Genomic DNA, 25712 nt, shown 5'->3' on the forward strand with positions numbered 1-25712 from the left:
TGTAATGGGGATCCCTGTGCCTCCCACCCCGTGGTGATGCTGAGCTCCAGCTTGAAACTCGCCATAGAAGTGGGGAGGGGATCCCACAGCTCAAAGGCTTACAATGGAACAAAGCTGCCTGTTATTTAGGACACTTATAGACCTGATGGCTGCACTTGTAAGGGGAGACAGCCCTCCCCCCCACCCCCCATTGGCAGCTGCAGCCGATCCACAGGGAGCACTGTAACAAGCAGGGACTCACTGGGACTCACAGGGACAACGCTGACCTTTACTGTGCACTGCTTGCTTAAAGGAACTTATTTGTGCTCCCAGAACTTGCTTAGATGGAAGCAGGAAGATGCGGAGGCTCAGGCAGGCTGTGGGGTGGCGTTCATTTCTGCTCAACCTTGCTCTTGGTGTGACTGCTTTGCACAGAGTTGTGGCTGCTCAATGCCTTTTCCTTGCTGGCACCACGCACTGAGGAGCGGTGAAGGTTTGCTCCTGCAAGAGAAATCAGTGGTGTTTCTCACCTGTAAGCAAGGGTAGCTCTGAAGAATCCATCACCTAATTCATACAAAGGCTTCTGTTATTATAGCACCCGAATAAGCTTATCTTCCCCTTCGCCCCCCCAAAAACCAAAACGAAACAAAACGATGCAATACTTTGATAAATGCACTATAGGAATAACACAGCTGCTGACTGCCAGCAAGCCTGGAAACATAGAAAACACACCGGGCTTTAATGAAACACCTCCTAAGACATCCAAAGCCTTTCCCAACACGTTCGCTCGTTCTCTGCGAGTTCCGTAGTCGTTCAATGAGCGCAGAGGAGAAAAACGCCCGTGTTTGCGAGAGCTCAGAACCGATGCACGGCAATAGGAGCAGAAACTTTGTGGCTGCGCTGCGCCTGCTCGTGCCGCCGGCGGGGGGAGCAGCTGCGGCCCCGGGAGCCGGGAGGGCTGGGATGGGCTGTGTTGGGATGGGGTGGGATGCGCCGGAGCCTCGGCTCCCCCTGCAGCTGTCGGTGCTCCATCGCTCGTGTTAACGCCGCGTCCCTTCCCGCTGCTCGTTGGAAAACCGCATCCCGGCGGTGCCGCTCGGGGCGGATGCGCACAACGCGGACAGCGCTCCGGGAGCGGCGGGCGATGGATGTGTAGCGGATCGCCGAGCGCGGAGCGTTCGTCGTTCTCCATGCGCAGGCAAGGGGCGCTCGGCGGCCGAGCTCCGCGTCCCGCGTAGGGAAGGAGGGAGGGAGGCGGCCGGGCTGCGCTCCGCGTCCTGGTTCCGAGCTCCGGCTTTGGCAAAGCGGCCGCTCCGCCCCCGCCTCCTCCCCGCGCAACTTCCCAAAGCCGCGGCCCCCCGCCCCGCGGGTGCGCGCACACGCGCGGACGCGCCGAGAAGAACCGAACCCGAGCGCATCGCACCGCACCGCACCGCGCCCGCTGGGGCCCCGCGCCGCCCCGCCGCACATGGGGCGCGCAACCTCCGCGGGCGCGCAGCTGCCCCGCCGCCGTTGAGGGCACCGAGCGCCGGCTGCGCGGGCGCGGGGCGGCCCCCGGGCATGACCGCACCGCTGGGCGCCGCCTGCCCCGCCGCTGAGCGCTGCCGGGGGCGCGGGGCGGCGCGCACGGATGGAGAGCTGAGGCGGTGAGCCCCGCCGGGACGGGCCGGGCCGGCACCGGGAGACGTGACCATGTGGATACAACGGCTCCCGGGAAGCAGGTAGGGCCGGGCGGGGCGCGGAGCCGGATCCGGACTAACAACGTGAACTTGTTCGGGTGGAGAGGAGGCAGCAGGCGTGAGTCGGTCGCGCCCGGCGACTCGGAGGGATGCGCTCGGGGAGCCGCCGTTCGCCTCCCATCCAGGCTCCTTCCGTCGCGCTGTTAAATGAGATGTATCTCATCTTTTCTTTGCCCGTTTGCCGTTATCCCGGGCAGGCTGCCCCACCGCCCGGCTCTGCTCCCGGGGAACCGAGGGGCCGGGGCACCCCGGGCACGTACGGTGCCCGCAGACGGACGGACAGACGGATGTGTTTTGTAGATGAATCGAGAATTGCAAAGCGGAGGAGACGGAGGCAAAGTGTTATGTAACGCGTTTTCATTACCGCCGCGAAGTCATCTGAGCCGAAATCTTGTTATTTTCGTGGCATTGTGTTTGGAGAGCGCTACTTACTCAGCCCCTGCCCTCTCCTTGCATGTCTGTCCTTAAAGCTGCAGGAATACCGGGTTTTTTGTTTATTTTGACCATGTTTCGGTGGAATGTATTTAAAGCAGCAGCGTGTGAAGCGCGTTAGATGGTAAGGAAAGCAACGCTGCCGTGCGATGTGCGCCGCTTTCCTTTCCAACCAGCCTAAATTTGTTATTTGAGATGTCCCATTCGGAACAATTGAGGGTTCGCGTGGGGTACGGGTCGGGCAGCGCTGCTTCCACGGAGCTCCCGGTGTTTGCAGCTCTCAGCAGCACCGTGCTGTGCTTCCAGGGCGTGCAGAGCATCCCTCTGCCCCAACACGAGGCTACGGGGGTTGGGATACACAGCACTCCCCAGAGAGCGGGACCTGGGGGTCCATCCTGGGATGGACACATGGACGGATGGAGCAGCCCTGTGCAGCACCTCGAGGAGCCCTCACCCTCCTGCTGCTCCCGTGGGTCCCGCAGAGCTGGAGCTCAGCAGGGTGCCCCGCTCGCTGTTGGGATGTGGGATGCCAAGGGGGCTTCTGCGCAGCCCTTTGGAGTCGCTGGAGGCTTTGGCACTGGGCTCGAGCTTCGGATTTAAAGCCCTGGGAGGTGAAACTTGAGCTTGGATTTTCTTTCTGTGCTGAAGAACCAGGAGAGGCCGTCGGGTTCTATTGCACGTCTGTGTTTATCGTCGGTTGTGCTCTGGCTTGTATCTGCTATAGGTAGCACTGTCCTGGGCACCCACACGTCGGTCCCATGCCCAACCTCATCCCCGTGGCTGTGCCCCCGCTGTGGGCTCGGGCAGCGGGTGGGGATGTGCTGCATAGTAAAGGATGGGGACTCTGCAGCTCTACCGTGACCTCAGGATCTGCTCCTGGGCGAAGCACCCGAGATGCTTTTCAGGGTGCCTCCCAGTTTGGATTTCTTTTGTGGAAGATGAATAGAGCGGTGGAGCCGGAGGGCTGTTTCCAGGGCTGGAGCTGACAGAAGGCTGTAATCTTAGAAATAGAGGACGCCCTCTGCTTTCTTATTTTTGTGAGGAGTTTAGCTGTGGAAATGGGAACCTGCCGGCTGCTTCTCTGCTCCAATTGCCCGGTGAATTGCTTTGCTGTGTGCCCTGGATCCTCGCTGCCAGCCTGTCCTCCTCACCACCCCGTCAGCCTGCGGTCCCTCCGTGTTTTATTTTTAATAAGAGATAACTTTCCTGCTAACCTTGCCTGCTGCTCCCGCTTCTCTCTAACTCTAATTGCTTCTGGCTTTGTTTCTGACATTTCCCATGCCATTTCCCCTCATTTTCTCCAAGACAAGCAGAAAAATAGCTCTGAGAGGAGCTGCAGACCTCTCCAGCACCCGCTTTACCCTGTGCTGGATGGCACGGGGAGATGCTGCTGTGTGTGCTGCTCCTTTTAACTCGGATTCCTTCTGCCCCAGGGCAGTGGCAGCTCCGTGACCTTGCAGACGAACCGTGCTCTCTTAAGCTGAGCAAAGCAGGACCTTGAAACCCACATGCTGAAAATGCTTCTTTCCTTGCTTTCACCTCTGGGAACTTTGCACAGAGCTGTGAGCAGGCTGAGTTCACAGCCTCAGCTTTACAAGCTGAGCTCCGGGTCTGCTCTGCCCACCAGTGGGGGTGGCTGGGGGCCGTCTGCTGGCCCTGGAGCACACCCAGTAGCTGTGTGTGCGTTGGGCTGTGTCAGTGCATGCGTGTGATGGGTGACAGCTCTGTGCCTGCTGACTCTCCTCCCATAGCTACAACTCTCCTATTTTAAACGATACGCCACGGTTTTTACATGGTTTTTACAGCGTTTCGCTCCCGAGTGATTTGCAGCACGAGCGAAAAAAAAAGATCGTTGGCTGTTTCTTCCTGATTGTACAAAGCAACTCATTAAAAGCACACATCCCTACGTGTGTGTGCCCAGGGAACTTTATGGGCCCGATCGTTCCTGCCAAAGCAAACATCTCCCGTGCATTCCGCTCATCAAGTTCACGCTGTCAGATGTAGATGCAGCCGCACGTCAAAGATGCAAACCTCGCAGTCTGGGAAGTAATGAGAGCAGCAGGCAGTGGGAGTTAATGGCCTCCACCGAGGAGCCCTTACTCATCCCACAGCCACGCAGGGCTGAGCTGGCTGCTCCCGGGTGCATTGATTGCCACTGAAATCCAGCTGGTGCCACCGGCACTTCGCAGCCACGGTGATGCTGGAATGGACTGCGCTGTTGGGTTGCAGCAGGGCAAGTTGGGGAGGGGGCTGGATGGGGGGATGTGTCTGTGTGCCCCCATCAGCTCCCCAAAGGCAGCACCGGTTGTGCCTCCGTTGTCATGCGGGTCCATGGGATGTGTGAAGCTGCTGCCCATCTGCTCGAGGCATTCGGATGCTGCAGCCTTGGCTTGCTTTATGTAACAGTCATCTGCCCAAAATAAGGAATTGCTAAATTTTCTTCGGTGCGTAGAGCGTAGACTGAAAGTAGAGCGAGGTGCAGGGCGGCTCTCCGGGCAGCCCCATTGCCTGGTTCTTTCCTGTCCTCATCCAGAAGGGCTCCCAGCATTGCTTCTTTATATTTATAGCTCCGTGTGTGTGTACAGGTTGTCAGTGAGCAGGGAGAGCTGCTACACAACAACTCTATAGGGTGTGAATAATCTATGACTCCAGACACGTCTGAGGTTCATTATGAAAATGTATGCATGCTTAAGCCTTTAAAGATAGCTAATAGGGAGAGGACTGTGAGGAGGGATTAAGGCATCGGGATGCTGAGCCGGAGGAGCAGGAGCTGGGGCTGCACTGTGGGGCCGTGTCCATCGCTCTCATTAAGTGCTGGTGATGAGGGATTGGGCTGTGGTGATTCAGGCCCAGTGTGGTTTGGTTTGGGTTTGGGACCAGCTCATCCATTGGGAGTCCCTTGCAGCCAAGTGTGTTGGGAGGAGGGGGCAGGCACCAGCCTTGTCAGTGCTTTCCCATCCTCCTTCCAAATAGCGGTTGTTCCTTTCTACAGGATGAGCCATTCATCATCGGGATGATTTCTTTCTCTTGAATAACACCCAAATCCGGACCTGAACTGCCTCTTTAAAAATGGAATTAAGGCTGATGTGAATATTTCCTCTGGCTCTTCTTACCGGGACTTGCACCTCCAGACTTTGATAGCTTACATAATTTCCTGTGATGGAGATGTACTTCATCTAATTTCACTTTGAAATACATTGATTAAATCAGAACTGCTGGGAGATTTAAACTGAGCCTCTGTGGCCTGAACTTAACTGTGGGAGGTTTACCTACCTTTATCCTTCAACATTAATTTGGTTTTGTGAGGATTCTTCACGAAATGAGGTTCTGGCTGGCATGGAGTTGCTGCTGCTCTCTGGTTTTATCAATTCCTCTCTCCAGCCTTAGCAACCCACAATGAAGCCTCCCTGTGGCATAGAACTGTGGGCTTGGGTGCTGCTGGTGCTCCAGCTGTGGGGCTGTGCTGCCTTGTGCTTTCCCTGATCTGGGATATGGGGCTGGAGCTCCCCCCATAAGCAGGAACCCCCCTGCTCTCTCCTATCTTTGCTTTCCAAGCTTCAGCCCCAGGATGTGACCCCAAGCACAGGAGGATGCGGCGCTTCCTCGAGTGATTCAGCCATTCTGGTACCAAGCAATGGCAATAAAAGAAGCAGACATCAGGCTTGGCAGGAGATGGATGCTCAGTTGCATGGAAATCAGCACCTCCAGGCACTGCCTGCCCAAGAGCACGGCCCTGTGCTCTGCTGGCTGCGGGGGAGAGAAAGTGCATGGACTTCAGCTGGGAGAAGCATGAAAATGAAGCTCATTGCTCAAGGAAGGCTTCATCCTCAGCTCTGATGCGAGGACAGGCAGAGCCCATGCTGTGAGTTTGCTGCTGGCTCGGGTCGGGATGAGGCAGGCAGCACTGAGCACGGCAAAGCTTTCCTTCTGAGTGGATGGAACGTTGCAAATCCCGCAGCGCTCCGGGTTCACTTCTCAACATAAAGACTGAGTAAAAGCTGCCTCGAGAATAACATGTAGTCAGAGAGTGGGAACATGTTTCTTGCAAGAGAAACACAAGCGTGGACCTTGGAGACGGAGCAACCAGAGCTTGTCAGTGCACACATGCCCTAATGTGGGAGCAGCCAGGGGAGCCACTGTGTGCATGACCCAGAGCATTGCAAGCAGCCGTGCTCCTTGCGGTGTGCTTTGCAGAGCACTGGTGCAGTCTCTCCCCATCATTCTGGCTCTCCATCCGTCCTGCAGCACCCTGGGACGCTCAGGAGGATATCTCCTTGATAAACGCTCCAGCGGTGCTTTACGGCCCTATAAATAGGGAATGTGAATCGCATAATGGTGGCATCCTGGCTGTACATAAAGCCATTGTGGCTCCGTGTGGGAGAGCTGATGGATTGCTGCTCACAAGACAACACTTACGGCTCTCGAGAGCTAACAGTGCTAATTTATGTTGTCAGCGGAACGCGCGGCGCTGGGATGGCAGAAGGGGCTGGGGGGATCCCCAGGGCTTGTCACTGCATTGGGCTGTCCCTGCACGGCTGCCTCCAGGGACCTGGCCTTCTAATTGCCACCATCCATACGTGACCCCGGCTGCGCTCCTGTGCTGCGATAGCATCTCCCTGCCTCGTCTGCGGGACTGAAGTAATGAAGCGGTAGTTAATTGACATGGATTAGGACATCCACTTAAGTACCCAATGAGACAGCGGTGATTGATGCTGGCTACGTTCCCACCCCCACCTTGGACATCACCGGGCTCTGCTTTTTCCCTGCAGAAGCCCAAAGCTTTGGGAGCAGCTCTGCATGCCCTGAGCTCCAGCTGAGCCTGGAGTGGCTTTGCATTAAAGAAAAGAAGCAGTGCAATCTCAGATGTTGGCATGCATCATCTTCCAAAGAGCTCCTGAGAAGAATAAACTCGTTTTCTACAAGTAGTTGCCTTTCATAGGTTTTTCTTATTAAGTTTTCCTTGAGAAGATTGAACATATTATTCATCATTTTGTTTCTTGCTTTTCTAAGAGGCTCTCTACCCTTTTTTGCATCCTCTCAAGTGAAATATTCAGAATTTCCTCTGCCAAAGTGGCACATTCACTGGCAAAATCAACGTTGCTCATTGTGATGGATGAAGACAGAACCGTTTGTTCCAGGAGCTGTGCACGGGGTGTGCTGTGCAGGATGGGTTCCCTGCAGCCCTGTAGGAAGGGATGCAATCCCAGCCCCCTCCTTGCACCATCCCTATGCACACCATTGGCACACGGACACAGTGCTGGCACCCAGCTCAGTCTGCTGCACTGCACGCTTCTAATTAATCCTTTCTGTCTTCAGGTGTGAATAACTTTTGGCTGAGGTTGCTCTTTTTTTGGCGTTGATGCTGAGGGATGAGAGTTTCATCTTCTTTGTTTAATGAAGTGTTTCCCCTGGAGTTCCTCTCCTGCTCCTGTAGGACGTCAGCAGTGAAGGAGGAATTATGGGGTGACTTGGGGTGGGCAAGGTTGGGGCTGGCCTGTGGGCAATGTGGAACGCAGAGATGTAGCAGGATGTGGAATGCATTGCAGAGCTTTACCCAAGGGATGAGCAAAGTCTTTTTGTCAGCGCCGATCTGCCAGGCTGGGTCCTCCATCTCCTTTGAAGATAACGCTGTGAAAAGTTTAATCTCCCTTGTAGAAATGAGATGCAGAGCACGGTGCTCTCTGACTCACTGGCAATTATCCCCCAGAGCCTTGTGCCCAACAGCCACACCGTGCCGGCTGGGCACTGCTGGGTGACTCAGCTCCCCTATGGGGCAAAGGGCTGCCAGCTGTGCTGCCCTCAGAGCTGCTCCTCCTTTGGGAAAAGAAATGCTTCAGTGCTAAAAGGGGATTTAAACCTCTGTATGAAAGGATCAAGAGTCTTTGCCCTGGATTTCGTTCTTGCTTTCTATTTCTATTCCTTTGCTTTCTATTTTGGTTTTAGCTTTTTTTTCCTTCTTCAGCTTTCTGGCCTGTTCCCTATTTCCTGCCCAGCCCCAAGCTTCCCCAGCAGCTGATGGCCCCGGTGCTCAGCCCTGGCCATAATGTGCTCCCAACACATGCCAGGATCCTTTTGCTTTTGCTTCCTCCCAGCTCTCAGATTGACGTTTCGTACCTTCAAAGCGTGCTTTGCTTCTTCTATTTTTTACTGTATTTCTTGCTCCTTGAAAGCTATCTGTCTTGCTTGCTTTGAGCAAGTTTGATTTCTCTCATCTTCTCCATTTCTGTAGCAGTTATTGGATCTTTTGAAATCCTCTACCCTTTCCCTTTATTCGTTTCCCTGTACAACTGCTGAGGTTCCATGACAGACGGTGCATCCATGTGTTCACGGAGCTGCCTGGGACTTCCCATGAGGAGAGCCTGGGCTGGATCTCAGTTACAGCGGTGTGAATTAATAGGATGAGAGGGAACGGCTTGAAATTGGTCCAGGAAAGGGTCAGGTTGGATTTTAGGAGGCATTTCTCCTCCAAAGGAGCTGTAATGCTTTGGCACGGGCTGCCCGGGTGGGCAGTGGGATCACCATCCATAGAGGTGTTCAAGAACCATGGAGATGTGGCACTGATTGGCGGTCATGGTTAGGATGGATTGATGGTTGGATTTGATGGTCTTAGAGGTCTTTTCCAACCCTAATGATCCTATGATTCTATGAACAGAGATCACACCATCCGTGGGCACAGTGCTGGCAATGCTGCCCAGCTTGGCCCTGGTCATAGGATGGAGATGAAGGCAGTGGCACTTCAGAGGGATTCAGGGCTCATTTTCCTTCCTTGGACACCAGAGTTCCTTGGGGGATCATCATTACAAACCACATTAGAAGATACTCTTGACTCAGGTTTTGTCACAGCGAAAGCATTCTCCGTTATGTGGGATATCTCAGCAGGCAGCACTGTGAACTCCGATGCGCCGTTCCCATGCAGTCCTATTGTGTTACAGCAGTATAATGAACCCATTTTAATTATTTTGTTTTAAAACTCGTTAAGCTGCTGCTTAATGCACACTGAGCCGACTTATCTTATTTTTTTAGATCAAAGTGTTTCCCGTGTACGCTGTAATGATGCGCCTGAGCACATTAATTCGGGAAACAAGATAAGCACTCGGTTTCTTTGCAGGGAAGCCATGGGTTGTGGCAGTCCTGAGCTGGGCTCCTGCAGCCCATGGGTGCTCTAAGGGCTGGTTTAGCATCAGGATGTCAGAAGGGATAATGCTTAATACCGTGGCTTTGCAGAAAGCTCTTTGGGGTTTGGGGAGGGTCTGCGCCTCCCTGGGAGTGGGTTTTGGGGGAAAAAACCTGCTTTGTTTGTGGATGGATTCCACAGTGGATAAACACATGGGAAAGGGAGAAAACTCCCAAGCAAGGCAGGGATGTGACCTCGTTCTTCATTTGTGACTGCAGGGAAATGCACATCCCTCTGTGCCCACTGCTAGGAGCAAGGGGGGTCATGGTGTGGGGGGGGTCCTTGGGGTGCTGCTCCCTCTTAGTGCTGGGGTCCAGTCTGGTGGGACAGGGCCTGCAGCTGAACTCCACTGTCCTTATTTATGCTTCACTGCATCAGGGATAAGCTCTAAGCTGCTGGGTTTACTGCCCCATGCAATCCCTTCCTTTCAGCAGTCCCAGTCTGTAAATACACTTTTGGAAGGGGGGGTGCCCAGCTCTATGGATTCTTATCTCCATTTTTAATGCGGACTGGAGCTTGAAATGGTGACTTTTCTGGAAGATGCTGGGAGAAACTTCCCAGTTGGTTGCATCTGAATTGCAGCTCTTGCTGCTGCCCGATACCCAACGCTGGTGCAAAATCCCAGTGGGGGGAAGAGGGAGATAAATGGGAGACAGGTGCAGGTTCGAGCCTGAAAGGCAGCTCTCACAGCCACCCTTTGTGCAGGCGGGACAGACGGCGAGTGTTGCTGCGGGCAGCGCGATGAAATGCCCTTCTGTCGGCCCTGCCATACTAAATGCGTCCAGTGTTCGGCCGCTGCCTGCTGAGTGCTGCTGGCACAGCCCGGGCACTGCGGCTGCCACGTCTGCCCTGGGTGTGCATGCACCTCAGGAGAGCTGAGCACCAATGGGGACCTTTCCCTGTGCTGGATCTGTTGGTGCTGAGCTGAGCGATGGGCATGGGGTGATGCTGAAGCAGCCGCCCCGTGTACAGGTGCTGTGTGAGCTGTGGCTGGGTGCTTTGTGGAGCAGCAGCAGGTGGATAACCGAGCTCAGGTTTTACGCAGCAATCTGCTGAAGACGTTTCCCTGCCTGAAGGCACGCGCTGCCATCCTGGGCTTCTCCTCCACCCGCCCCCGGTGCTTTTCAAATCCTATCTGAAATAATCCCACGCGAGCGGGTAAAACAGCCCATAACAGATGCTGTGTCCTTGTCAGAGCAAGTCAGGCTGCGCCGGAGATCTGCGGTGCTGCCTGTTATCCGTGCGTGCCGGTGGTGCCGTGCTGGGTGCTCCCAGCACAGGGATACCAGGCACCCTGCATCCCATTAGCATCCATCACAATGTGCATGGGGATGCTGAGCACAGTGCGTCCCATTGGCATTCATTGGGATGTGCACAGGATGCTGAGCACTCTGCATCCCACCAGCATCCCTGGCAACGTGAATGGGGATGTTGGCCACCCCATATCCCACCTCATAACCCTAACCCATATCCCATTGGCATCCATTGGAATGTTTGAAAACAGGCTGAGGTTGAAACCCAGGCTGAGAGTTTGGCTCTGCTTTGGCACAGGCCAGGTGTGTGGCTGCTGTGGCACAGATCTGCTCATGTCTTCGGAGCGATCTCAGACTGTGGGGTTTTTGCTCTTGCTTGTGTGGCTCTGCAAGACCACACTGCTCCTTGCAGGGTGCTGGCATGGTCTTGCATTTGAACAGTGTGCATTTGGGTGCAGGCAGCACCTCGGGCTCGGGCTCGACCTTTCCATGTGCTGGAAGGACAGGACCCAAACGTGCGAACAGACGGGGCTGCAGCACTGCTGAGCCAGATCTGCTCCCTGACAGCTTTGGCAGGGGCTGTGCTACAGGATCAGCATATTGGAGATACCGCTGGGTATTAATTATGCCTTCCCCACTCGCCGCTATTCAAATGTTAAAATTATTTATTTGCAGCTGGGTGAGCTGAAGACAGTCATAGGAGTGCTGTGGATGGGAGCAGCTCTGCTGTTGCCTGCAATAAGGGAGCACATGGGATGCCAGGGCAGCATGAATCCCTCCAGGCTGGTCCTGGACAAGCAGGGTTATCTGCTGGTCCCCAGCTTGGCAATGGGTTTGTGCTGCTTCACACTCTGCCTCATTTTCTGTTGTCATAAATCCTGTCCCTTTGACCACACAAAGTGTTGTCAGTTTAATTACTTGCAGAGAGAGGGGGGGCAAAGGAGCTCAGGAACTGTTTAAATACCACTTTTATTAGTAGGTAATCCTGAAGCTCAGTTCTGTAACAGGGAGAGGTGGTGATATGGTGCATTTAATTTACCTGGGTGCTGCTGAGTCGGCTGCTGCACCTGAATACCTGGTCCTGGCATTCCAGACCTTGGCAGCTGATTTCTCACATTGATGATCACCTTGGAGGAACTCATGCTCTTGGCAGAGCTGCTGGAGTTGGGTGCACTGTGATGTCCCATGGAGCCATGCAGTGCCCCAGCACAGTGCTGGGATGCCACTCCATGCAGCTCCCCCCCGAGTCCAACAGCATCATCCATCCCTGCTATCCACACACAGGAGTTTGCTGCTCTCCTCCTCCCAGCCCATCCGAGGGGCGTTTGGCCCCAGAATGCAATGGAGATGCTTTATTTCCATGGCAATGGCTTTGTAGCTTTGCAGCGAAGGACGGTCGCTGCACTGCAGGGATGGTGCAGAAACACGGGGCTGGGAGGAGGCAGCTGTGGCCAAGGACCTGCTGCTTTCCCCTTGCTCCAGCATGAAAGTCAGCCCTGAGGTGCAGCAGCATCTCTCCTTGCAAACCCAGGGAGTTCAGTGTTCCCGTGGTGCTCTGAGCTCCGGTGTAGGACGCAGAGCCCGCAGGCAGCGGGTGCACTAGTGCTCGTGGTTCCCATCACTCTGACAGGAGGATGCTGTGCCCAGCCTGGGAGCAGCCAGCATCACCCATCTGAACCCTCCCATTCCTGCTGGGAATGGTTCTGTCTCTGTTCCACCCGCTGTTTGGAGATGTAAAGCACTCCGTTCGTAAATCATCAAAACAAGGACATAACCTTGATTCCCTGTGCAATACCAATACATTACCTAACACGAGGCATGAAATGGAAGAATGGTTCCATTTGTATAATCCTGCATTAAAAATCAGCCTATTCTGCATTTATTGCCTCCTGTGAAGTGTCTCCACAGTCATGGGAGAAAGGGGCTGCTTTTGGAGAGCAAACATCACCGTGTGAAAGGATGCGAATCAGCACCTCTGCCGCTCTGCCCTATAGAGTCACACTCGAGTGCGTCTTTTGAGGCTCCCCTGAAATGGGTTCTTTGCCAATGGCTTGCAAGCTGCTGACAGTTTGTATTTTGCAATTTCTCAAAGCCTCTCCATGGCCTTGATCCTGGTTAATTGCTTTGACAGATGACCAAAATCAGGGATTTCCAGCACGCGGCGCTCAGCCTGGTGATACAGCTGTTGGATTAACCCGTGTCCCATGGCATCGTGCAACCCCATGGGCTATGGGACATATTGCTGCAGTGCTGCAGAGGGGTTTGTCCCTGCGCTGCTGTGCCCTTCCTGCAGGATCCATGAATGTCATTGGCACCTGGAGAGAAAGGGCAGGAGCACACTTTGCCTTGAGGCTGTGTGAGCTGCTTTCCCTTCTTGGCATGGCTTGGATCCAGGTTTGCCACACTATTTCACGTGGTAAGGAGGGAGATGTGAGAACAGAGGTGGTAATGGCAGAGCAGAGGGAATCTTAAGTGAGAGGTTCTTCCATGCTTGGAGGATGCCATTTAACAAAGTGCTTCTCACAGTGATCTCGGGCTCCTTGCAGTAGATGAGCTTCCATCCATGGGCAGGGAACCAGCATAGCCTCAGTGTTCTCAGGGGGAACTGAGACTGTGCTGTGGTGGGTGCTCCATGGGGTGCATTGGGATGCCCTGGGTTGCATTGGGATGCCCTGGGTTGCGTTGGGATGCCCTGGGTTGAGTTGGGATGCCCTGGGATGCTGGAGGTTGCCTGGAGCACAGTGTTCATGGCCAGGGCTGTGCTGCGGTGTTAGCGTGGGCTGTCACGAGCTCAGCTTAAAATGCAAAACGTGCCGGGTTCTCCCCCTCATTTCTGCTGTGCCTCCAACCGAGGGATTTAATCTCACTGGCGGAAATTTATGGCTGATGTCTGAGTTGGCCCTTTCCGAAAGAGCAGGGGGAAAGGGAGGGAAAACAAATGACTAAATATTTACGTGTTTTTATTTCTACCAGGAAATTAAACCCTGCCTCATGGTCTCTTTTAACTTGCTCTGTCTCCACGCTGCTGGAGCGAGGTGGGGGCTGCTGCTGGGGTCCCACCCCCGTGGTCCCAGTGCATGCAATCACTATAATTACCTGAGCAGTTGCATTGAAATCAGCCAGCAGCCCTTGTACCTGTCAGTAGGGACGTGTAAATATTTGTAGGAGTTTCTCTTGCTGGCTGAAAATAAGGCCTTCTTACGGCCATTAAGCCACAGGAGGAGTTGGTTGTGTGTGGGCAGGAAGGTTCCTGGGCAAGAAGGGCAATAAAGGGATTCCATCTCTTTGAATCTTCCTGCCTCTCTGCTCTTTTCCTGACTGCATTTCCAAGTTTTCTTGGGCTTCCCCTTTGGTTTGAGAAATAATGCTCCCATTATTCCCAACAAGAAAGAGAAAGCCTCAATTCCCCATGCTTTCCCCTCCATCCTTTGCAATGGGAAAACTAGTTGGGGGTGGGCATGGACTTGTGTGTAACCAGCATCCCCATTTTGCCTCAGCTGTCGGTGCACTGAGCACTGCCTGCTGTGGCACTGAGGGCATTGCTGTTCCTTGGCCTCTGCCTCTGCCTGGCAGTGCAGCTCGAGTGGCTGGAGGAGGATTTTGTGCCGTTTGATGCATCAGCAAAGAATTGTTCGTCCTCTGAGTCGCGCTGGCAGCCCGCAGAGCAGCGACTTGCAGCTCCTGGGGGGTGAGCAGGGATGCACACAAGGGCACAGAGCGTCTTGAGTTTCAGCATGCCCATGACATGGGGCTTCCATGGAGCAGCTTCAGTTGGGGCAATGCCATAATGGATCTGTGGGGCAGACTCTGCTGCCTGGGTTTCCCTGTGTTATGTCACCTCTGGCACCTGCAGGACACGAGGTTTAGAGCTTGGGGCAGCGAGCTGCAGTCCCCCTGTCTGCTATGGGGTCAAGGAGAGGGGCTGCTCCCAACAGAGCCCTGGGACCCCCACAGCCTCTGGCACTGCCGCATCCCCAGCGCTGCTCTGCGTGCATCTCCTGCGTTGCCTTGGCTACGGCAACTCCCACACGCTGCTATTTATTCTGAAGGACACTTTCTCTTCTGTTGTTGCAAAGCCCTCCAAAGATTGCATGGCGTGGTGCACTAAATCCCACAGAGGTAACCGGGCTCACAGCTCCCACCCAACAGCCACTTCATGGGGCCGTGCCAGCCCATGGGGTGCCCAGGAGGATGCTCGGGAGGTGATGATGCCTCGGTTGCAGTGCTCGGAGCCAGAGTGAGCGGCAAGGAAGAACATCCCTGTATGTGCTTGGTGTGGTGTTTCTACTGTGACCCACACGATGCCTAGTGTTGCACAGTGTTTGCCCCCAGCTGCAGGGCAGCACTAGAGTGATGCTTGGGTTGGAGCTGATCCCTGTGAGCTGTGAACTGCTCGGTGCTGAGGCTCAGCCACTGCTGCTGTGACTTGGGAATGTCACCAGCAAGCAGGAGCAAATGGGGAGAGTGGAGAAACCTGCTTTTCTCTGTGACCTTCCAACCCCAAGTACCGGGGAGCGATATTTTGTCTTTGAGCTTCTGAAAGACAACAGCGGGGATGTAGCGACAGCTGAGTTTGGGCTGGTTGCATTTTCCTTCTCCTCCTTTGGCAGTTATTAATAAAAGTGCCTCATTTGCACTGCTTCCTTCCTCGTGGAGGAGCGGGCAGGCAGCGAGGCGTGCTGCTGTGTGTGTGCATGACCAAGCGCCGTGCGCACGCTGCTGGGGGTGCCTGCACCTCTCCTTCCTCACAAGGAGAGATTTCAGCTCAGGATGAGAGGTGGGCAGAGGGTAAAATGGAGCGTGACGTCCGCTGGAGTGACGGCATGGCTATGAGTATTGCTAAGGTGAAGCTGTTCTTAATGCTCTCTGGGTACCTGGATGACTGACTTCTCACCAAGCCACTGATGTGCAGCACATGGGGATGTTCTCTGTTCCAAAATCCACATTGTGGGTCAGTGTGGAGCTCAGCTCCCAAAACCTCATGCCATAAAGCTGGCTTATGAGGGCAGATACCCCTGGTTCCATTTCCAAACCTGTGGCACCCAAACCCAGGGGGAAGGTGCCACCAACACAGAGTGCACAGGAATCAGGGATGGCCACCAGTGCTGCGCTCGGCTCTTCTGCCCTCTGAGAAACACACAATGGATTTGTTGCTGTGTTGTCGTTTTATTTTTTCACGTCTTGAAATTCTTCCTCCCCCAGCCTGAACTATTTTGGTTGATGTCGTCTGTTTCTGGCTCTTCCCTTCCTCCTTCTGCACTCTTTCCGTGCGTCGCCTTTTTCCTCCCCAAAATAAACGCCGTTATTGCTTTGGGAAAATCAAACAAAGGGAAATAAAATAGCCAATGAGGGAAATGGATGCTTTGTGCAGAATAAGGCTGAGACACAGAGTATCCAGGTCATCTCCATTGGCTTCATTTGCTCACGCACGGAGGGAGTACACAAATTCTTCTGTCAACCAGATGCACATTTTGTAGTGCTACCAATGGCTTTACGGGGCGCAGCGCTGCGGAGGATTAGTCTATTTAGGCATATAAAGCTCTCATTAACTCCTGCTGAGTTTGACAAAAGTCTTTCTTATGTGGAAGCTGAATAAAATGAAGTAAAGATTTTTGGGCCTTGGCCTAATGGAAAAAAAAACCAGCAGAAAATATTTCGGGTGTTTTCTTACACATGAGCTGACATCGCAGGGGGAGACGTGAGTTAGAGCAGAGCTTTACAAGGCAAGATGCAAGCGGAGAAGAAAGAGAGGTTTGACATGAAATAAAGGTGGCACTTTACATCAAAGCAGAGTTTGAAATAATTAACCTGCCGACAGTTCGGCGTGGTTTCCATTTGATCTGCAGCAAGGGCGCAGCTGAACGGCTGCTCATCATTCCCTGCTGAGTTCAGGGCTTTGCTCCTTGCACGCAGCCGGCACGCGTTGGGGCTCAGTGCTGCAGCCAGCACTGTGCCGTGCCCAGCCTGAGCTTGGGAAGAGCTAGAGCTGCTTTTGAGTCACGGCGACCTGATTAATGAGAAGTGGGTTACAAATGCTGAAGCGAGTGTACGTGTGCTCCCAGGCTCTAACTCATTGAGTGCCTGGAACAGCTCCCTGCTGGCAATGCTGTACCCTGAGCCCTGAAATGAGGGAGGGCTGCATCCCCTGGGTCAGCTGTCCTGGATGGAGGTGGAAGGGTGGGAGGACACACATAGATGCTGTTCTTGTGTGCAGCCATGACTTTGATGCTGCTCCTGGTGTCTGTGCCATCACAGTGTGGGCAGCAGGAAGGGGAGCAGGTGGCCATAGTGTCCTGCGATGCCATTTGGGGTGGCAGGGAGATGGTAGTGTCCCGTCCCACTGCTGAGAGAATTGGGAGTGTCAGTGGGTCAGACGTAGCTGGGCTGATGAGCGTTGCTCTGCAGCTTGTGAAAGGGGTTGGTCATGCTGCCCACACTCTCCTGCTTTCTAACATGCTCTGTGTCTGCCCGCAGGTCAGGTTGCCCGCTAGGAAGCCATGCTTGGATGTTGATAGCCATGTTCCACCTCGCCATGGACCTTGCCAGCTGCGAGCCCGCTGGGACCCGTCTCTCACCACGGTCGGCACAGCGGCACAGACTGCCCCGTGGTGTGCTGTGGAGCACAGGGGGCAGCGAGGAGCCCCGCCGCCCCAGCCCCCCTTGGCCCTGTGCCCCCCGTGCCCGTCGCCCACCCCCCATCCCCCTGCCTCGTGCCCGGCGACAGCTACGGGGCCGTGGCTTTGCCCCACGTGATGGACGGCCCACGGCGCTGCCCGAGGTCATCGTTTGGGGCCCCACGGGTGAGGAGGACTCCCTGGAGAGCAGCACTCTGCCCAGCATCTTCACCACCGCCGCCACCACCACCATCACCACCACCACCGCCGCCACCACCACCGCCACCACTGTTGCCACTGCTCCAACCCCCAGCAGCACAGCTCCCACGCCTGGCATCGAGGAGCCTCGCGGCCGTCCCAGCACCTCTGAGCCAGCTGCCGGCCACAGCAGCGGTGGAAAGGACGCACGTCCACCCCGTGGCCTGGGGGACACAGCAGGTACCAACAAGGCACCGAGCGCCGCATTCACCCATCTGCAGGATGGAACACGGGGTCCTGTGCCGTGGTTATGGGGATGCTCAAGTTTGGTCCAGTGGTTGGGGTGGTTTGTCTGGTGGTTGGGGTGGTTTGTCCACTGTTTGGAGCGGTTGGTCCATCAGTTGGAGTGATTTGTCTATTGGTTGGGGTGGTTGATCTTCCTGTTGGTGCTGTTTGGCAGGTAGAGTGGTTTGTCCATCAGCTGGGGTGGTTTGTCCATTGGTTGGAGTGGTTGGTCTATCAGTTGGATTGGCTTGTCCATCAGTTGGGGTGCTTTTTCCATTGGTTGGAGTGGTTTGTCTTATTGTTGTCATGGTTGGGGTGTTTTTATTCCTGCAGTCCCAGCTCCTCCGTGTGTGCCAGGGCCTCTGGGCACATCTCTACTCAGATGCTGTGCTCAGCTCTGGCTCTGTCATGAAACAGCCCATGGTAGTGGTTGTGATGCCAGGGGTTGAGTGTGCAGCACATCCGAGCTGCAGCCCATGGTGGAGGCTCACTGGGCTGGGTGGCAAATCAGCATCCATAGGATCCTGTCACTGAATGCTGTGACATGGGCTCCCATTGCCCAGCTCTGAGATAAGGGCGTGATTTCAAATGAGTGCTTGGGGAAAAAAAATGGAAGCTCTGAATCATCACTTTCATCTGAGACATTTTCTAGCAGCTTGCTGTATTCTTCCTATTATCAGTATACATCCACAAACCATCTTCCGTAATCAAATTTAGTGCAGCACTCAGTTACTGTAATACTTTCCACCAGCACTATTTGCTGCATGGACATGGATGAGAAAGCAGGTTCCCATTTATTTCAAATTATATTTGTTATTACCAATATTAAACTGTGGGATACTGTTCTACAGTTTACAGAACATACTCATTGTGCATTGACTGCTTTTAGCCCACGGTGATTTTCTAGTCAAAATGAAAAGGAATTTTACGATCTGATCTTAATCCTGATGAATTTATCTAGCAAGGAGTGACACCGTGGTTGGTTTATCCCTAACTTAAAGAAGTTATTTATAGCAGTGAAAAGCTCCCAACCTACACAACCTTGGGAAGAACACGTTAGAATCAGCTGGCTTAATTAGCCATGGGGCGTCAATAAGCAATTCAGGGTGTGAGTTTGGGTGGAGGCTTTGGGATGGGGTGTGATGTGTTGGCTCCCCTGGCAATGTGCTGCTCTGTGGACATCACTATGCTGGTGTTGGGCTGCTGAGGAGCACAGCAGCACCCAGCCCTGGCCCTGGGGAGGGAGGGAGCTCCTTTAGGATCAGAGCTTATATTAATGATCTCCTTTCTGTTGTGTGGTGGATATTAAAGGCTAAAGGGCTTTTTCTGTTGGTAGGAGTGGGTACTAAAGGCTGCCTTGATCTCAGCCTATCCACCCTAGACTGAAAAGTGCCAGAGCTCCATGTTTGTTTTTGCTGCCATCATTTGTATTAAGCAGCCAGGAGACCACCAACCCACACTGCTATCAGCTAACACTGCCCAGCCCGCTATGGGATGATGGATCCCACTGCTGCCTGCTTCCCCTTGGGCAGGGAATGGCAGGAGGGAGCTGTAGGGCATCAGGAGCATCGGGGTCACCTTCAACCCCCCATCAAGTGACCAGCTGTGACTTGACAGGGTGTTGGAGCTCACACAGAAGCCCATTTCTCCTTCCACTGCTCCTCTCAGTTACATAAGCAGCAGCGGCTGGAAGTGTTTGTTCTCTGCCTGGGAAAACATATGGTTACAAATGAGGATTAGGTAACTTGTTTGTACTCCTGCTTTGCTTTGGCCAACATCACAGGTCAGCCAACATCACAAGAGCTCCCTGCGGATGGGCAATGTTGGGTGGCTCTAAGGAGGAGCCACAAGCCCCCATCCCATGGTTATGATGGCACCATGAGTGTCATCCCTTTGGCTCCCAGCACAGCCAACATAGCAGCGGTCGGTCTTCCTCCTGTCACCCCACTCCTGCTTGGTGCAGGGGAAAAAAAGAAGACAGGAGCCATTTATCTGTGACTCACCGACAGAAAAACAAGGCTAAAAATTCCCGTGGAACAGCAAATATCCTGCTTAGGAGGAGAAAGACAGACAAGTGATTGCTCGTAGCATCCAAAAAGAAAAGAGCAAAATGGTGCGTGCGGCTCTGCTGGTGGTGGGTGTTGTCGTTGCAAGGCTTTCTGTTGTGTTTTTTTCTTTGCAGCAAGTAAACTGACAATCAGGTGTGTTTATCCCGGTGCCACCTATGTCTGCTCAGCGCCTGGCAGGAGTGCTGATGGCAGTCAGATGGGGCCTCAATATGTTCACCCAGGCGTAGTTTATGCTTATGCTTTTCAAAACGGAGCTTCCTTTTATTTCGGGGGCTGTCACATCCATTTTACAACGGTGCATCTAAGGAGAGATATAATTAAATAGCCAGAGTGCTGGGAGAGGTAAAGGTTGTAGGGCCGCTGTGCACCCGGCTCAGCCAAAGGGGTGAATTGGGGACTGCTGAAATCTGGGCACTGATTACGCTTGCTGAGTTGTCTGGAGCTCTTCTGGCTGTATGATTAGGGAAAAAAAAGCCGTCTTTAATTAAACCTTTAAGTGCTTTATAAGGCAGAAGACTTTATGTGCCGTCTGCTGCTCCTAATGGTTATTTGATGGCCGGTATGCGATGGATTTGGCATCATGTGCCGTGAGCAGCGTGCTCAGAGCAGGGCTCGTGCTGGTGGCAGTGGGCAGTGCTGGGGACCCCTGTGTCTATGGGGCTGTAGGTGCTGCCCTGTGCTGTGCTGCTGCCTGGAATGTGGTGTGGGCACTCACTGCCCTGCTGGGGGTGAAGCAGGAGGGATGGGAGAGGGGCTGCTGGATGCACCGAGATAGCATCTGCTAAAGGCTTCAAAGGAATTAATTAAAGATAAAATGTCTTTAAAACTCTGGGCAGCTGGAATGGAGCTGCTGCTTTGATGCACTGTGCAGGGTGGGAGCTCGGCCCTTTGGGGCAGCCATGGAGGGGTTAATGCCCACCTATGGGTCACAGTGCAGTCCCTGCTGTGCTGCTGGCCATGCTGCTGCCCAGGGAGGTGAATTGGGGTGCTGTGCTTTGCTCTGCATGCAATGCATGGTGCTCAATGCTGGCACAGATGGGCGCTCCTCTTCTCCCTTCCCATCTCAGCCGCAGGTGGGAAGTCCATCGATCCTGTGGGATTATTGAGCTTTCAATTCAGATCGCTCCTCAAAACCTAAAATAGCTTCTGCCAAGCTGGAAACAAGGCCGCATTTCATCTTAATTTGTCAGACAGCCCGCTCTGCACGACAGGAGGAGGACCTGTCAGGCACTCAGCAGGGCTGGGCAGAGCCATGGATAGAGAGGAGGAAGATCCATCTCATCCCGGCATTGCTGGGGAAGCATGGCATTGTCCCAGCACACATGGGCAGCTGGGGGTCTGCATTCACCTTGTCACAGGGGAGGCACAAGGGCTGCTGCTGTCCTGGGAGGTTCCCAAAGGAGGCTCCTTAAGGATGGAGGAGCTGGGAGGAGGAGGAGGGGGATGGCTCCTGAAGGAAGAAGCGAGCGTGGTGTGAGCTGAGCTCTCTCAGCCTGTTGTTTTCCCCAGGATCAGCAGATGCTGTGTGCGCACCCGCCCTCGCCCACGTGTGTCTAAATGAGCCAGGAGCTCTCCTCTTCTGCTCTCAAGAATATTTATTGCTTGGTGTTATTTGCTGTAACACCTGAGCAGATAAGTCCCGGTGTCTTTAGCGTAAGCCTCCAGGATCTTCTTTCTTGGCAAGGAGATTTCCAAGCAGCAGCAGCAGTGGGATATTCTTCCCCTTTTCAACAGCCCAACCCCAAATAACCGGGTGGTTTCTAGGAACCTTGGCTTTTTGTTGCTGAAGAGCTGCATTCTAACTTCAGGATTATTGGTGCTCCCCAGGCGGATTCACAGGGATTTCACAGCTGCAGCACTGCACGGTGTCACACAGGGGCTGTGGATGGAGCATTGCACTCCCCAGGACAGTGGGGACCCCCAGGGTCCCCCCCCCCCTAGTGGGGACCAACAAGCAGAAGCTGTGCTGTAGGAGTGCAGGCATTAGCAGGGCAGACCTAGGGACATTTCCCAGTGCGCCAGGTCAACCCTTGTGTTTCTTGTAGATTCGTTTTCATCAAAGCCATTCAGCAGCACTGTGGTTAGCATTAGGGCAAAATCCTGCTGATCCCCCCTGGGAAGAGGCTGTTTGTAACAGTGATTGCTGCAGAACGCTCGTGCTGTGCTCCCCATTGAATGTTTCTGTCCAGCAGCAGGTTTATGGGCTGCGTGAGTCTTCCAGCATCAGATCCCTCCTGCCTTGGCACGGCCTCCAGCTTGCAGCTGAGTTTTGCCTGCTGGAGTTCAGGCAAGGAACCATCCCAATGCCATTGATGGCTCCTAAGCAGTGAGCGCTCCTTTGCTCCTGCAGGTGTTGAAGGCAGCAGGCTCGAGGCTGCAAAGCACAGCGTGAGCACTGCCTGATGTGAGCTGAATGTGTTCTGTGCCTGGTAATACTGGCTCCTGGCTCTTGCATGGGCTTGGATGCTTTCGTGGTAGCTGCTGAAATGACCTAGAAGGTTATTTTGGCTGGGGAATAATTCCCACAGGCACCAGCTCTGTCTGCATTTCCACCTTGTCCCACTGTAAGCTTTTCACCTGCTCTCTTGAGCCCTTTCCTTTCGTTGCTGGCAGTGTGCTGTGCCCTGCTGACCAGAAGCGATGCTCTTATTGATTAGCGAGAGGCTGCAGAGCCAACCATGCATGTCTAATTGCAATCAAGCATCCCCCCCAGTTAACCCAACACCTCCGCAGCCCTCAGGACCCAATGACCCCATCGTACCAGTGGGCTCCTCAACCAGTCTGCCCCCATCCAAGCACTCAAGCAGGAATCCCCCATCAAAAAGAGCCGAGCAGCAGAGCTCCCATTGACAACCACCTGCAGGAGGGTGCTTCGGTGCTGAATTGCATCCCTCCTGGCTGGGATGTTGCAGGTAATCAGAGCAGATGTTTTTTTCCAGAGATGATACCCTGCAAAACAAAATGAAGCTGTTTCTTCTTCTTTTTTAATTTCATGCAGCTTAGAGGCCCTGATGAGGGTCTTCAAAGAGCTGAGGCTCGTGGCTGTTTTTATTGGGAAAATGAAAAATATGGTCTCCCTAACCAGTGCTGTTGAAATAAAGGCCTTGGGGGATAGAGGTTCTCTTTGTTTTTAATTAAGAGCTTATATCTCCTGCTTGCTGCCATTGCGCACTTCTGCGGGAGCGAGACGTGAGTCTCGAATGGATTTTCGCATGGAATTAATTCTGTCGATGCAGAGCTGTCCAGGAGCTGTTGCAAAAGGTGGACAGAAAGGCCAGAATTCGGTGCTTTCATCTTGGTGGCAAATAGATGGTATTTAACATACAAAATAAAAGCCTTAGCATTTGCTTGCTTTGAGAAGATTGGATTTTTTTCCTCCCTCAGCTGGGGGAATTTGGAATCGCGTTATACGGTCGGATGCAGCTCTCCTGTCTGAACAGACAAGTCCATCCTTGCTGCCCACAAGCTGGTGGGTCTCCTGCCTAACAAGGAGCGTAACATCAACCTCTGGGTGCAGGCATTGACCAGTGCCCATGGGGTGGCTGTGGCTGTGAGCTGCAAGTGTAGAACCACGCTGGGATATGGCAACGCCAACCTGGGGCTGCACAATGAGCAGTCCCAGGTGGGAGCGGTGCTCAGTGAGATGGAAAAACCCAGCAATATTTCAGCATTTCCAAGGGTTCAAAGAATGCCTTTGAAGAGCTTTCCCTCCTGGCATGCGACACATTAAATTCTGCTGCACTTGCAGAAGCGCGGGGGTTTGGACACACTTTCAATTCCATTAAATACTTCTCCTGTAATTACCCTCGAGTTAAATGGTCACTGCGTCAAATTTACTAGTAAAAGCCTTGTAACAGTGGAGTGTTTGCAGTCCCCTTGCCGGGAGGAGGTATCAGCGCTGTGTGCAGCTGCAGCCTCCTGCTCACCATGCGCTCCGTGCTCTTCCTGGTGATCAGTGTGCAATTAAGTGACCACCTGCATCTGGAAGGAGCTGGGGGCAGGTCTCTGCCGTGCTGCATGGGGGGACTTTGGGGCTGAGCTGCGGCACCTGCCATGTGCAGGGAGTGATGCTCATCAGTGCTCACTGTGCTGGGGAAAGGGGTGCAGTGCTGAGCTTCAGCATAGGGATATAGGAATAGAAAACATGAAAGAAGTGAGCAAGGGCCTGGCTGCCCGCTTAGAACATTAAGATGGGAGAAGACTTCTGAGATCATGAGCAATCAGCCCATCCCCGTCATGCTCACCCATAGAACCATGGAATCATTAGGGTTGGACCATCCCCACCGTGCTCACTCACACAGTCATAGCACCATTAAGGTTGGAGAAGACCTCTAGGACCCTCAAGTCCAACCCTCCCCCTCTGACCACCATGCCCACCAAACACTGATGCTCACATCGGCTGGAGGAGGAGCACGTGTTCCCTTGGTGCCTCTCACAGTCAGCAGCAGGCTGGTAATTTCCCTTTATGAGCTATTGATCGTATCCTCCAGGTCTCTTTCCTCCAGACAGATTGGTTTCCTATGGCTGTATTTAAGATATCGCTTTGCTCCTGGTGGCCCTTCTCTCTGTCATCTCGCTGCACTCCCCCAGGTGTCCCTTATGGGATGTTCCCATGTCCCGGCATGCCCCATCCATTAACACCTCATCTTGCAGATTGGATATTCTTCATTGATTTTGCTTCGCGCTGTTCTGTATATTTCTTTGAAGGCTGAGAGGAAAGGAATTTAAATGTTTACAAAGTAAGAACAAAGACAAATTACTCCTTATTCTGCCGTAGGGCTTCTCAAGAAGCCACCGCAGCCCCCTGTCGGCCCCATTCCCATCTCCAACACTGCTTTGGGGGGAAAGTGCTCCCCATCCCCTTGAAATCTTCCTAGACCTCAGTGCAGAACTGATGTGCGGCACAAAGGAACTATGCTAGTGCATATGGCAACTGATGTATGTGCCACACTCTAAAATTATCCAGCTCTTCTTAAAGCCTCTGCGTCCTGCTTGGAAGAGCCGCCATCCTTCCCCAGCTCTTTTCTGCTGTGCTTGGGGTGCTGTGAGCACAGCTCTAATCACAGCCCTGGGCTCTCCCCTGGCTCCCACCATCACCAAGGTCTGTGTTCTGAAGCTGCTCCCTTTTTTCAAAGGCATCGGGCACTGGGTTGCGTGGACTTTATTTTTAGAGCTTTTCCTTTCATCTTTCCCGGCTGTGTCCCACTGGGAGCTGCTCCAAGAGCACTGTGAGCACCGTGGCTGTGCCGTGCTGTGCTGTGCCATGCTGTGCTGTTCTGTGCCATGCCGTGCTGGGCTCATGCTGCTCCTGACCCTGGTGCAGTGTGGGGTGGATGGCACAGTGCATAATGTGGGGCTGCTCCTGCACCATGGGGACACCATTGGGATCTGGTGGCTGCTTCCACACCCCTCGCTTTGCTTTCGGCAGCTGCCGTTGCCAAGTGCTCTCCGGAGGAACCTTGTCACAGTTTGTTTGAGCCAATTGAAGTGTAATTGGGAGAAAATGAAGGAAATGGGTCATTTGTGAAATAGGTGCTTGAGTCAAGGGAGGAAAATAACCCTGACTCATCCCTCCGGGATCCATCTCCACTGGGACCTGGTGAGCGGCCGCCCCTGGGGGAGCTTGGTGTGGTGTGTGGCACTGGGACATGGGGTGGGCACAAGGGAGGTGTCTGTGCCCCTTCAGTTTGCTCACTGTGTTTGGTGAGCAGCTGCTAGGGTGGATCAGCAGCGCATCTTGCTGCATGCTCAGGCTCTTCTGCACTCCCCCACATCGCATCCTCTGGCAAAGCACAATAAGCAATGCAAGTGAGTCTCCTTCCAAAAGCACCCTGCATTCAGTTTTTATTGTTTTGCACTTGTTTTTGCTGTTCTTTACACCAGCAGCTCTCAGCTCGTGGCTGAAACCCTCACATTTGTTCTTTCTCCCCGTATGCAAGACAGAGGCACAGAGGAGAGCTGAGATCCAA

The 25712-nt window shown here is 53.8% G+C and overlaps 1 protein-coding gene across 4 annotated transcripts in view; it reads left to right on the forward strand.

Moving 5' to 3' along the window:
* Window positions 1-968: 968 nt before the first annotated feature.
* Window positions 969-25712, forward strand: part of AJAP1 (adherens junctions associated protein 1) — a 78325-nt gene continuing 53581 nt past the window's right edge. The window contains exons 1-2 of one of the 4 annotated variants that reach the window (XM_085509197.1): window positions 969-1177; window positions 17052-17629. In XM_085509197.1, the coding sequence (XP_085365323.1) occupies window positions 1128-1177; window positions 17052-17629 (628 nt within the window). In that variant the 5' untranslated portion in view covers window positions 969-1127. Of the gene's footprint in view, window positions 1178-1333; window positions 1701-17051; window positions 17630-25712 lie in introns of those variants that run through there. The other 3 variants (XM_085509198.1, XM_015882591.3, XM_015882592.3) reach the window with 3 other exon arrangements.

Source organism: Coturnix japonica, chromosome 9, assembly GCF_054131305.1.
Source record: "Coturnix japonica strain WE chromosome 9, WE-NBRP24, whole genome shotgun sequence".
In the NCBI taxonomy this organism is placed as follows: domain Eukaryota; kingdom Metazoa; phylum Chordata; class Aves; order Galliformes; family Phasianidae; genus Coturnix; species Coturnix japonica.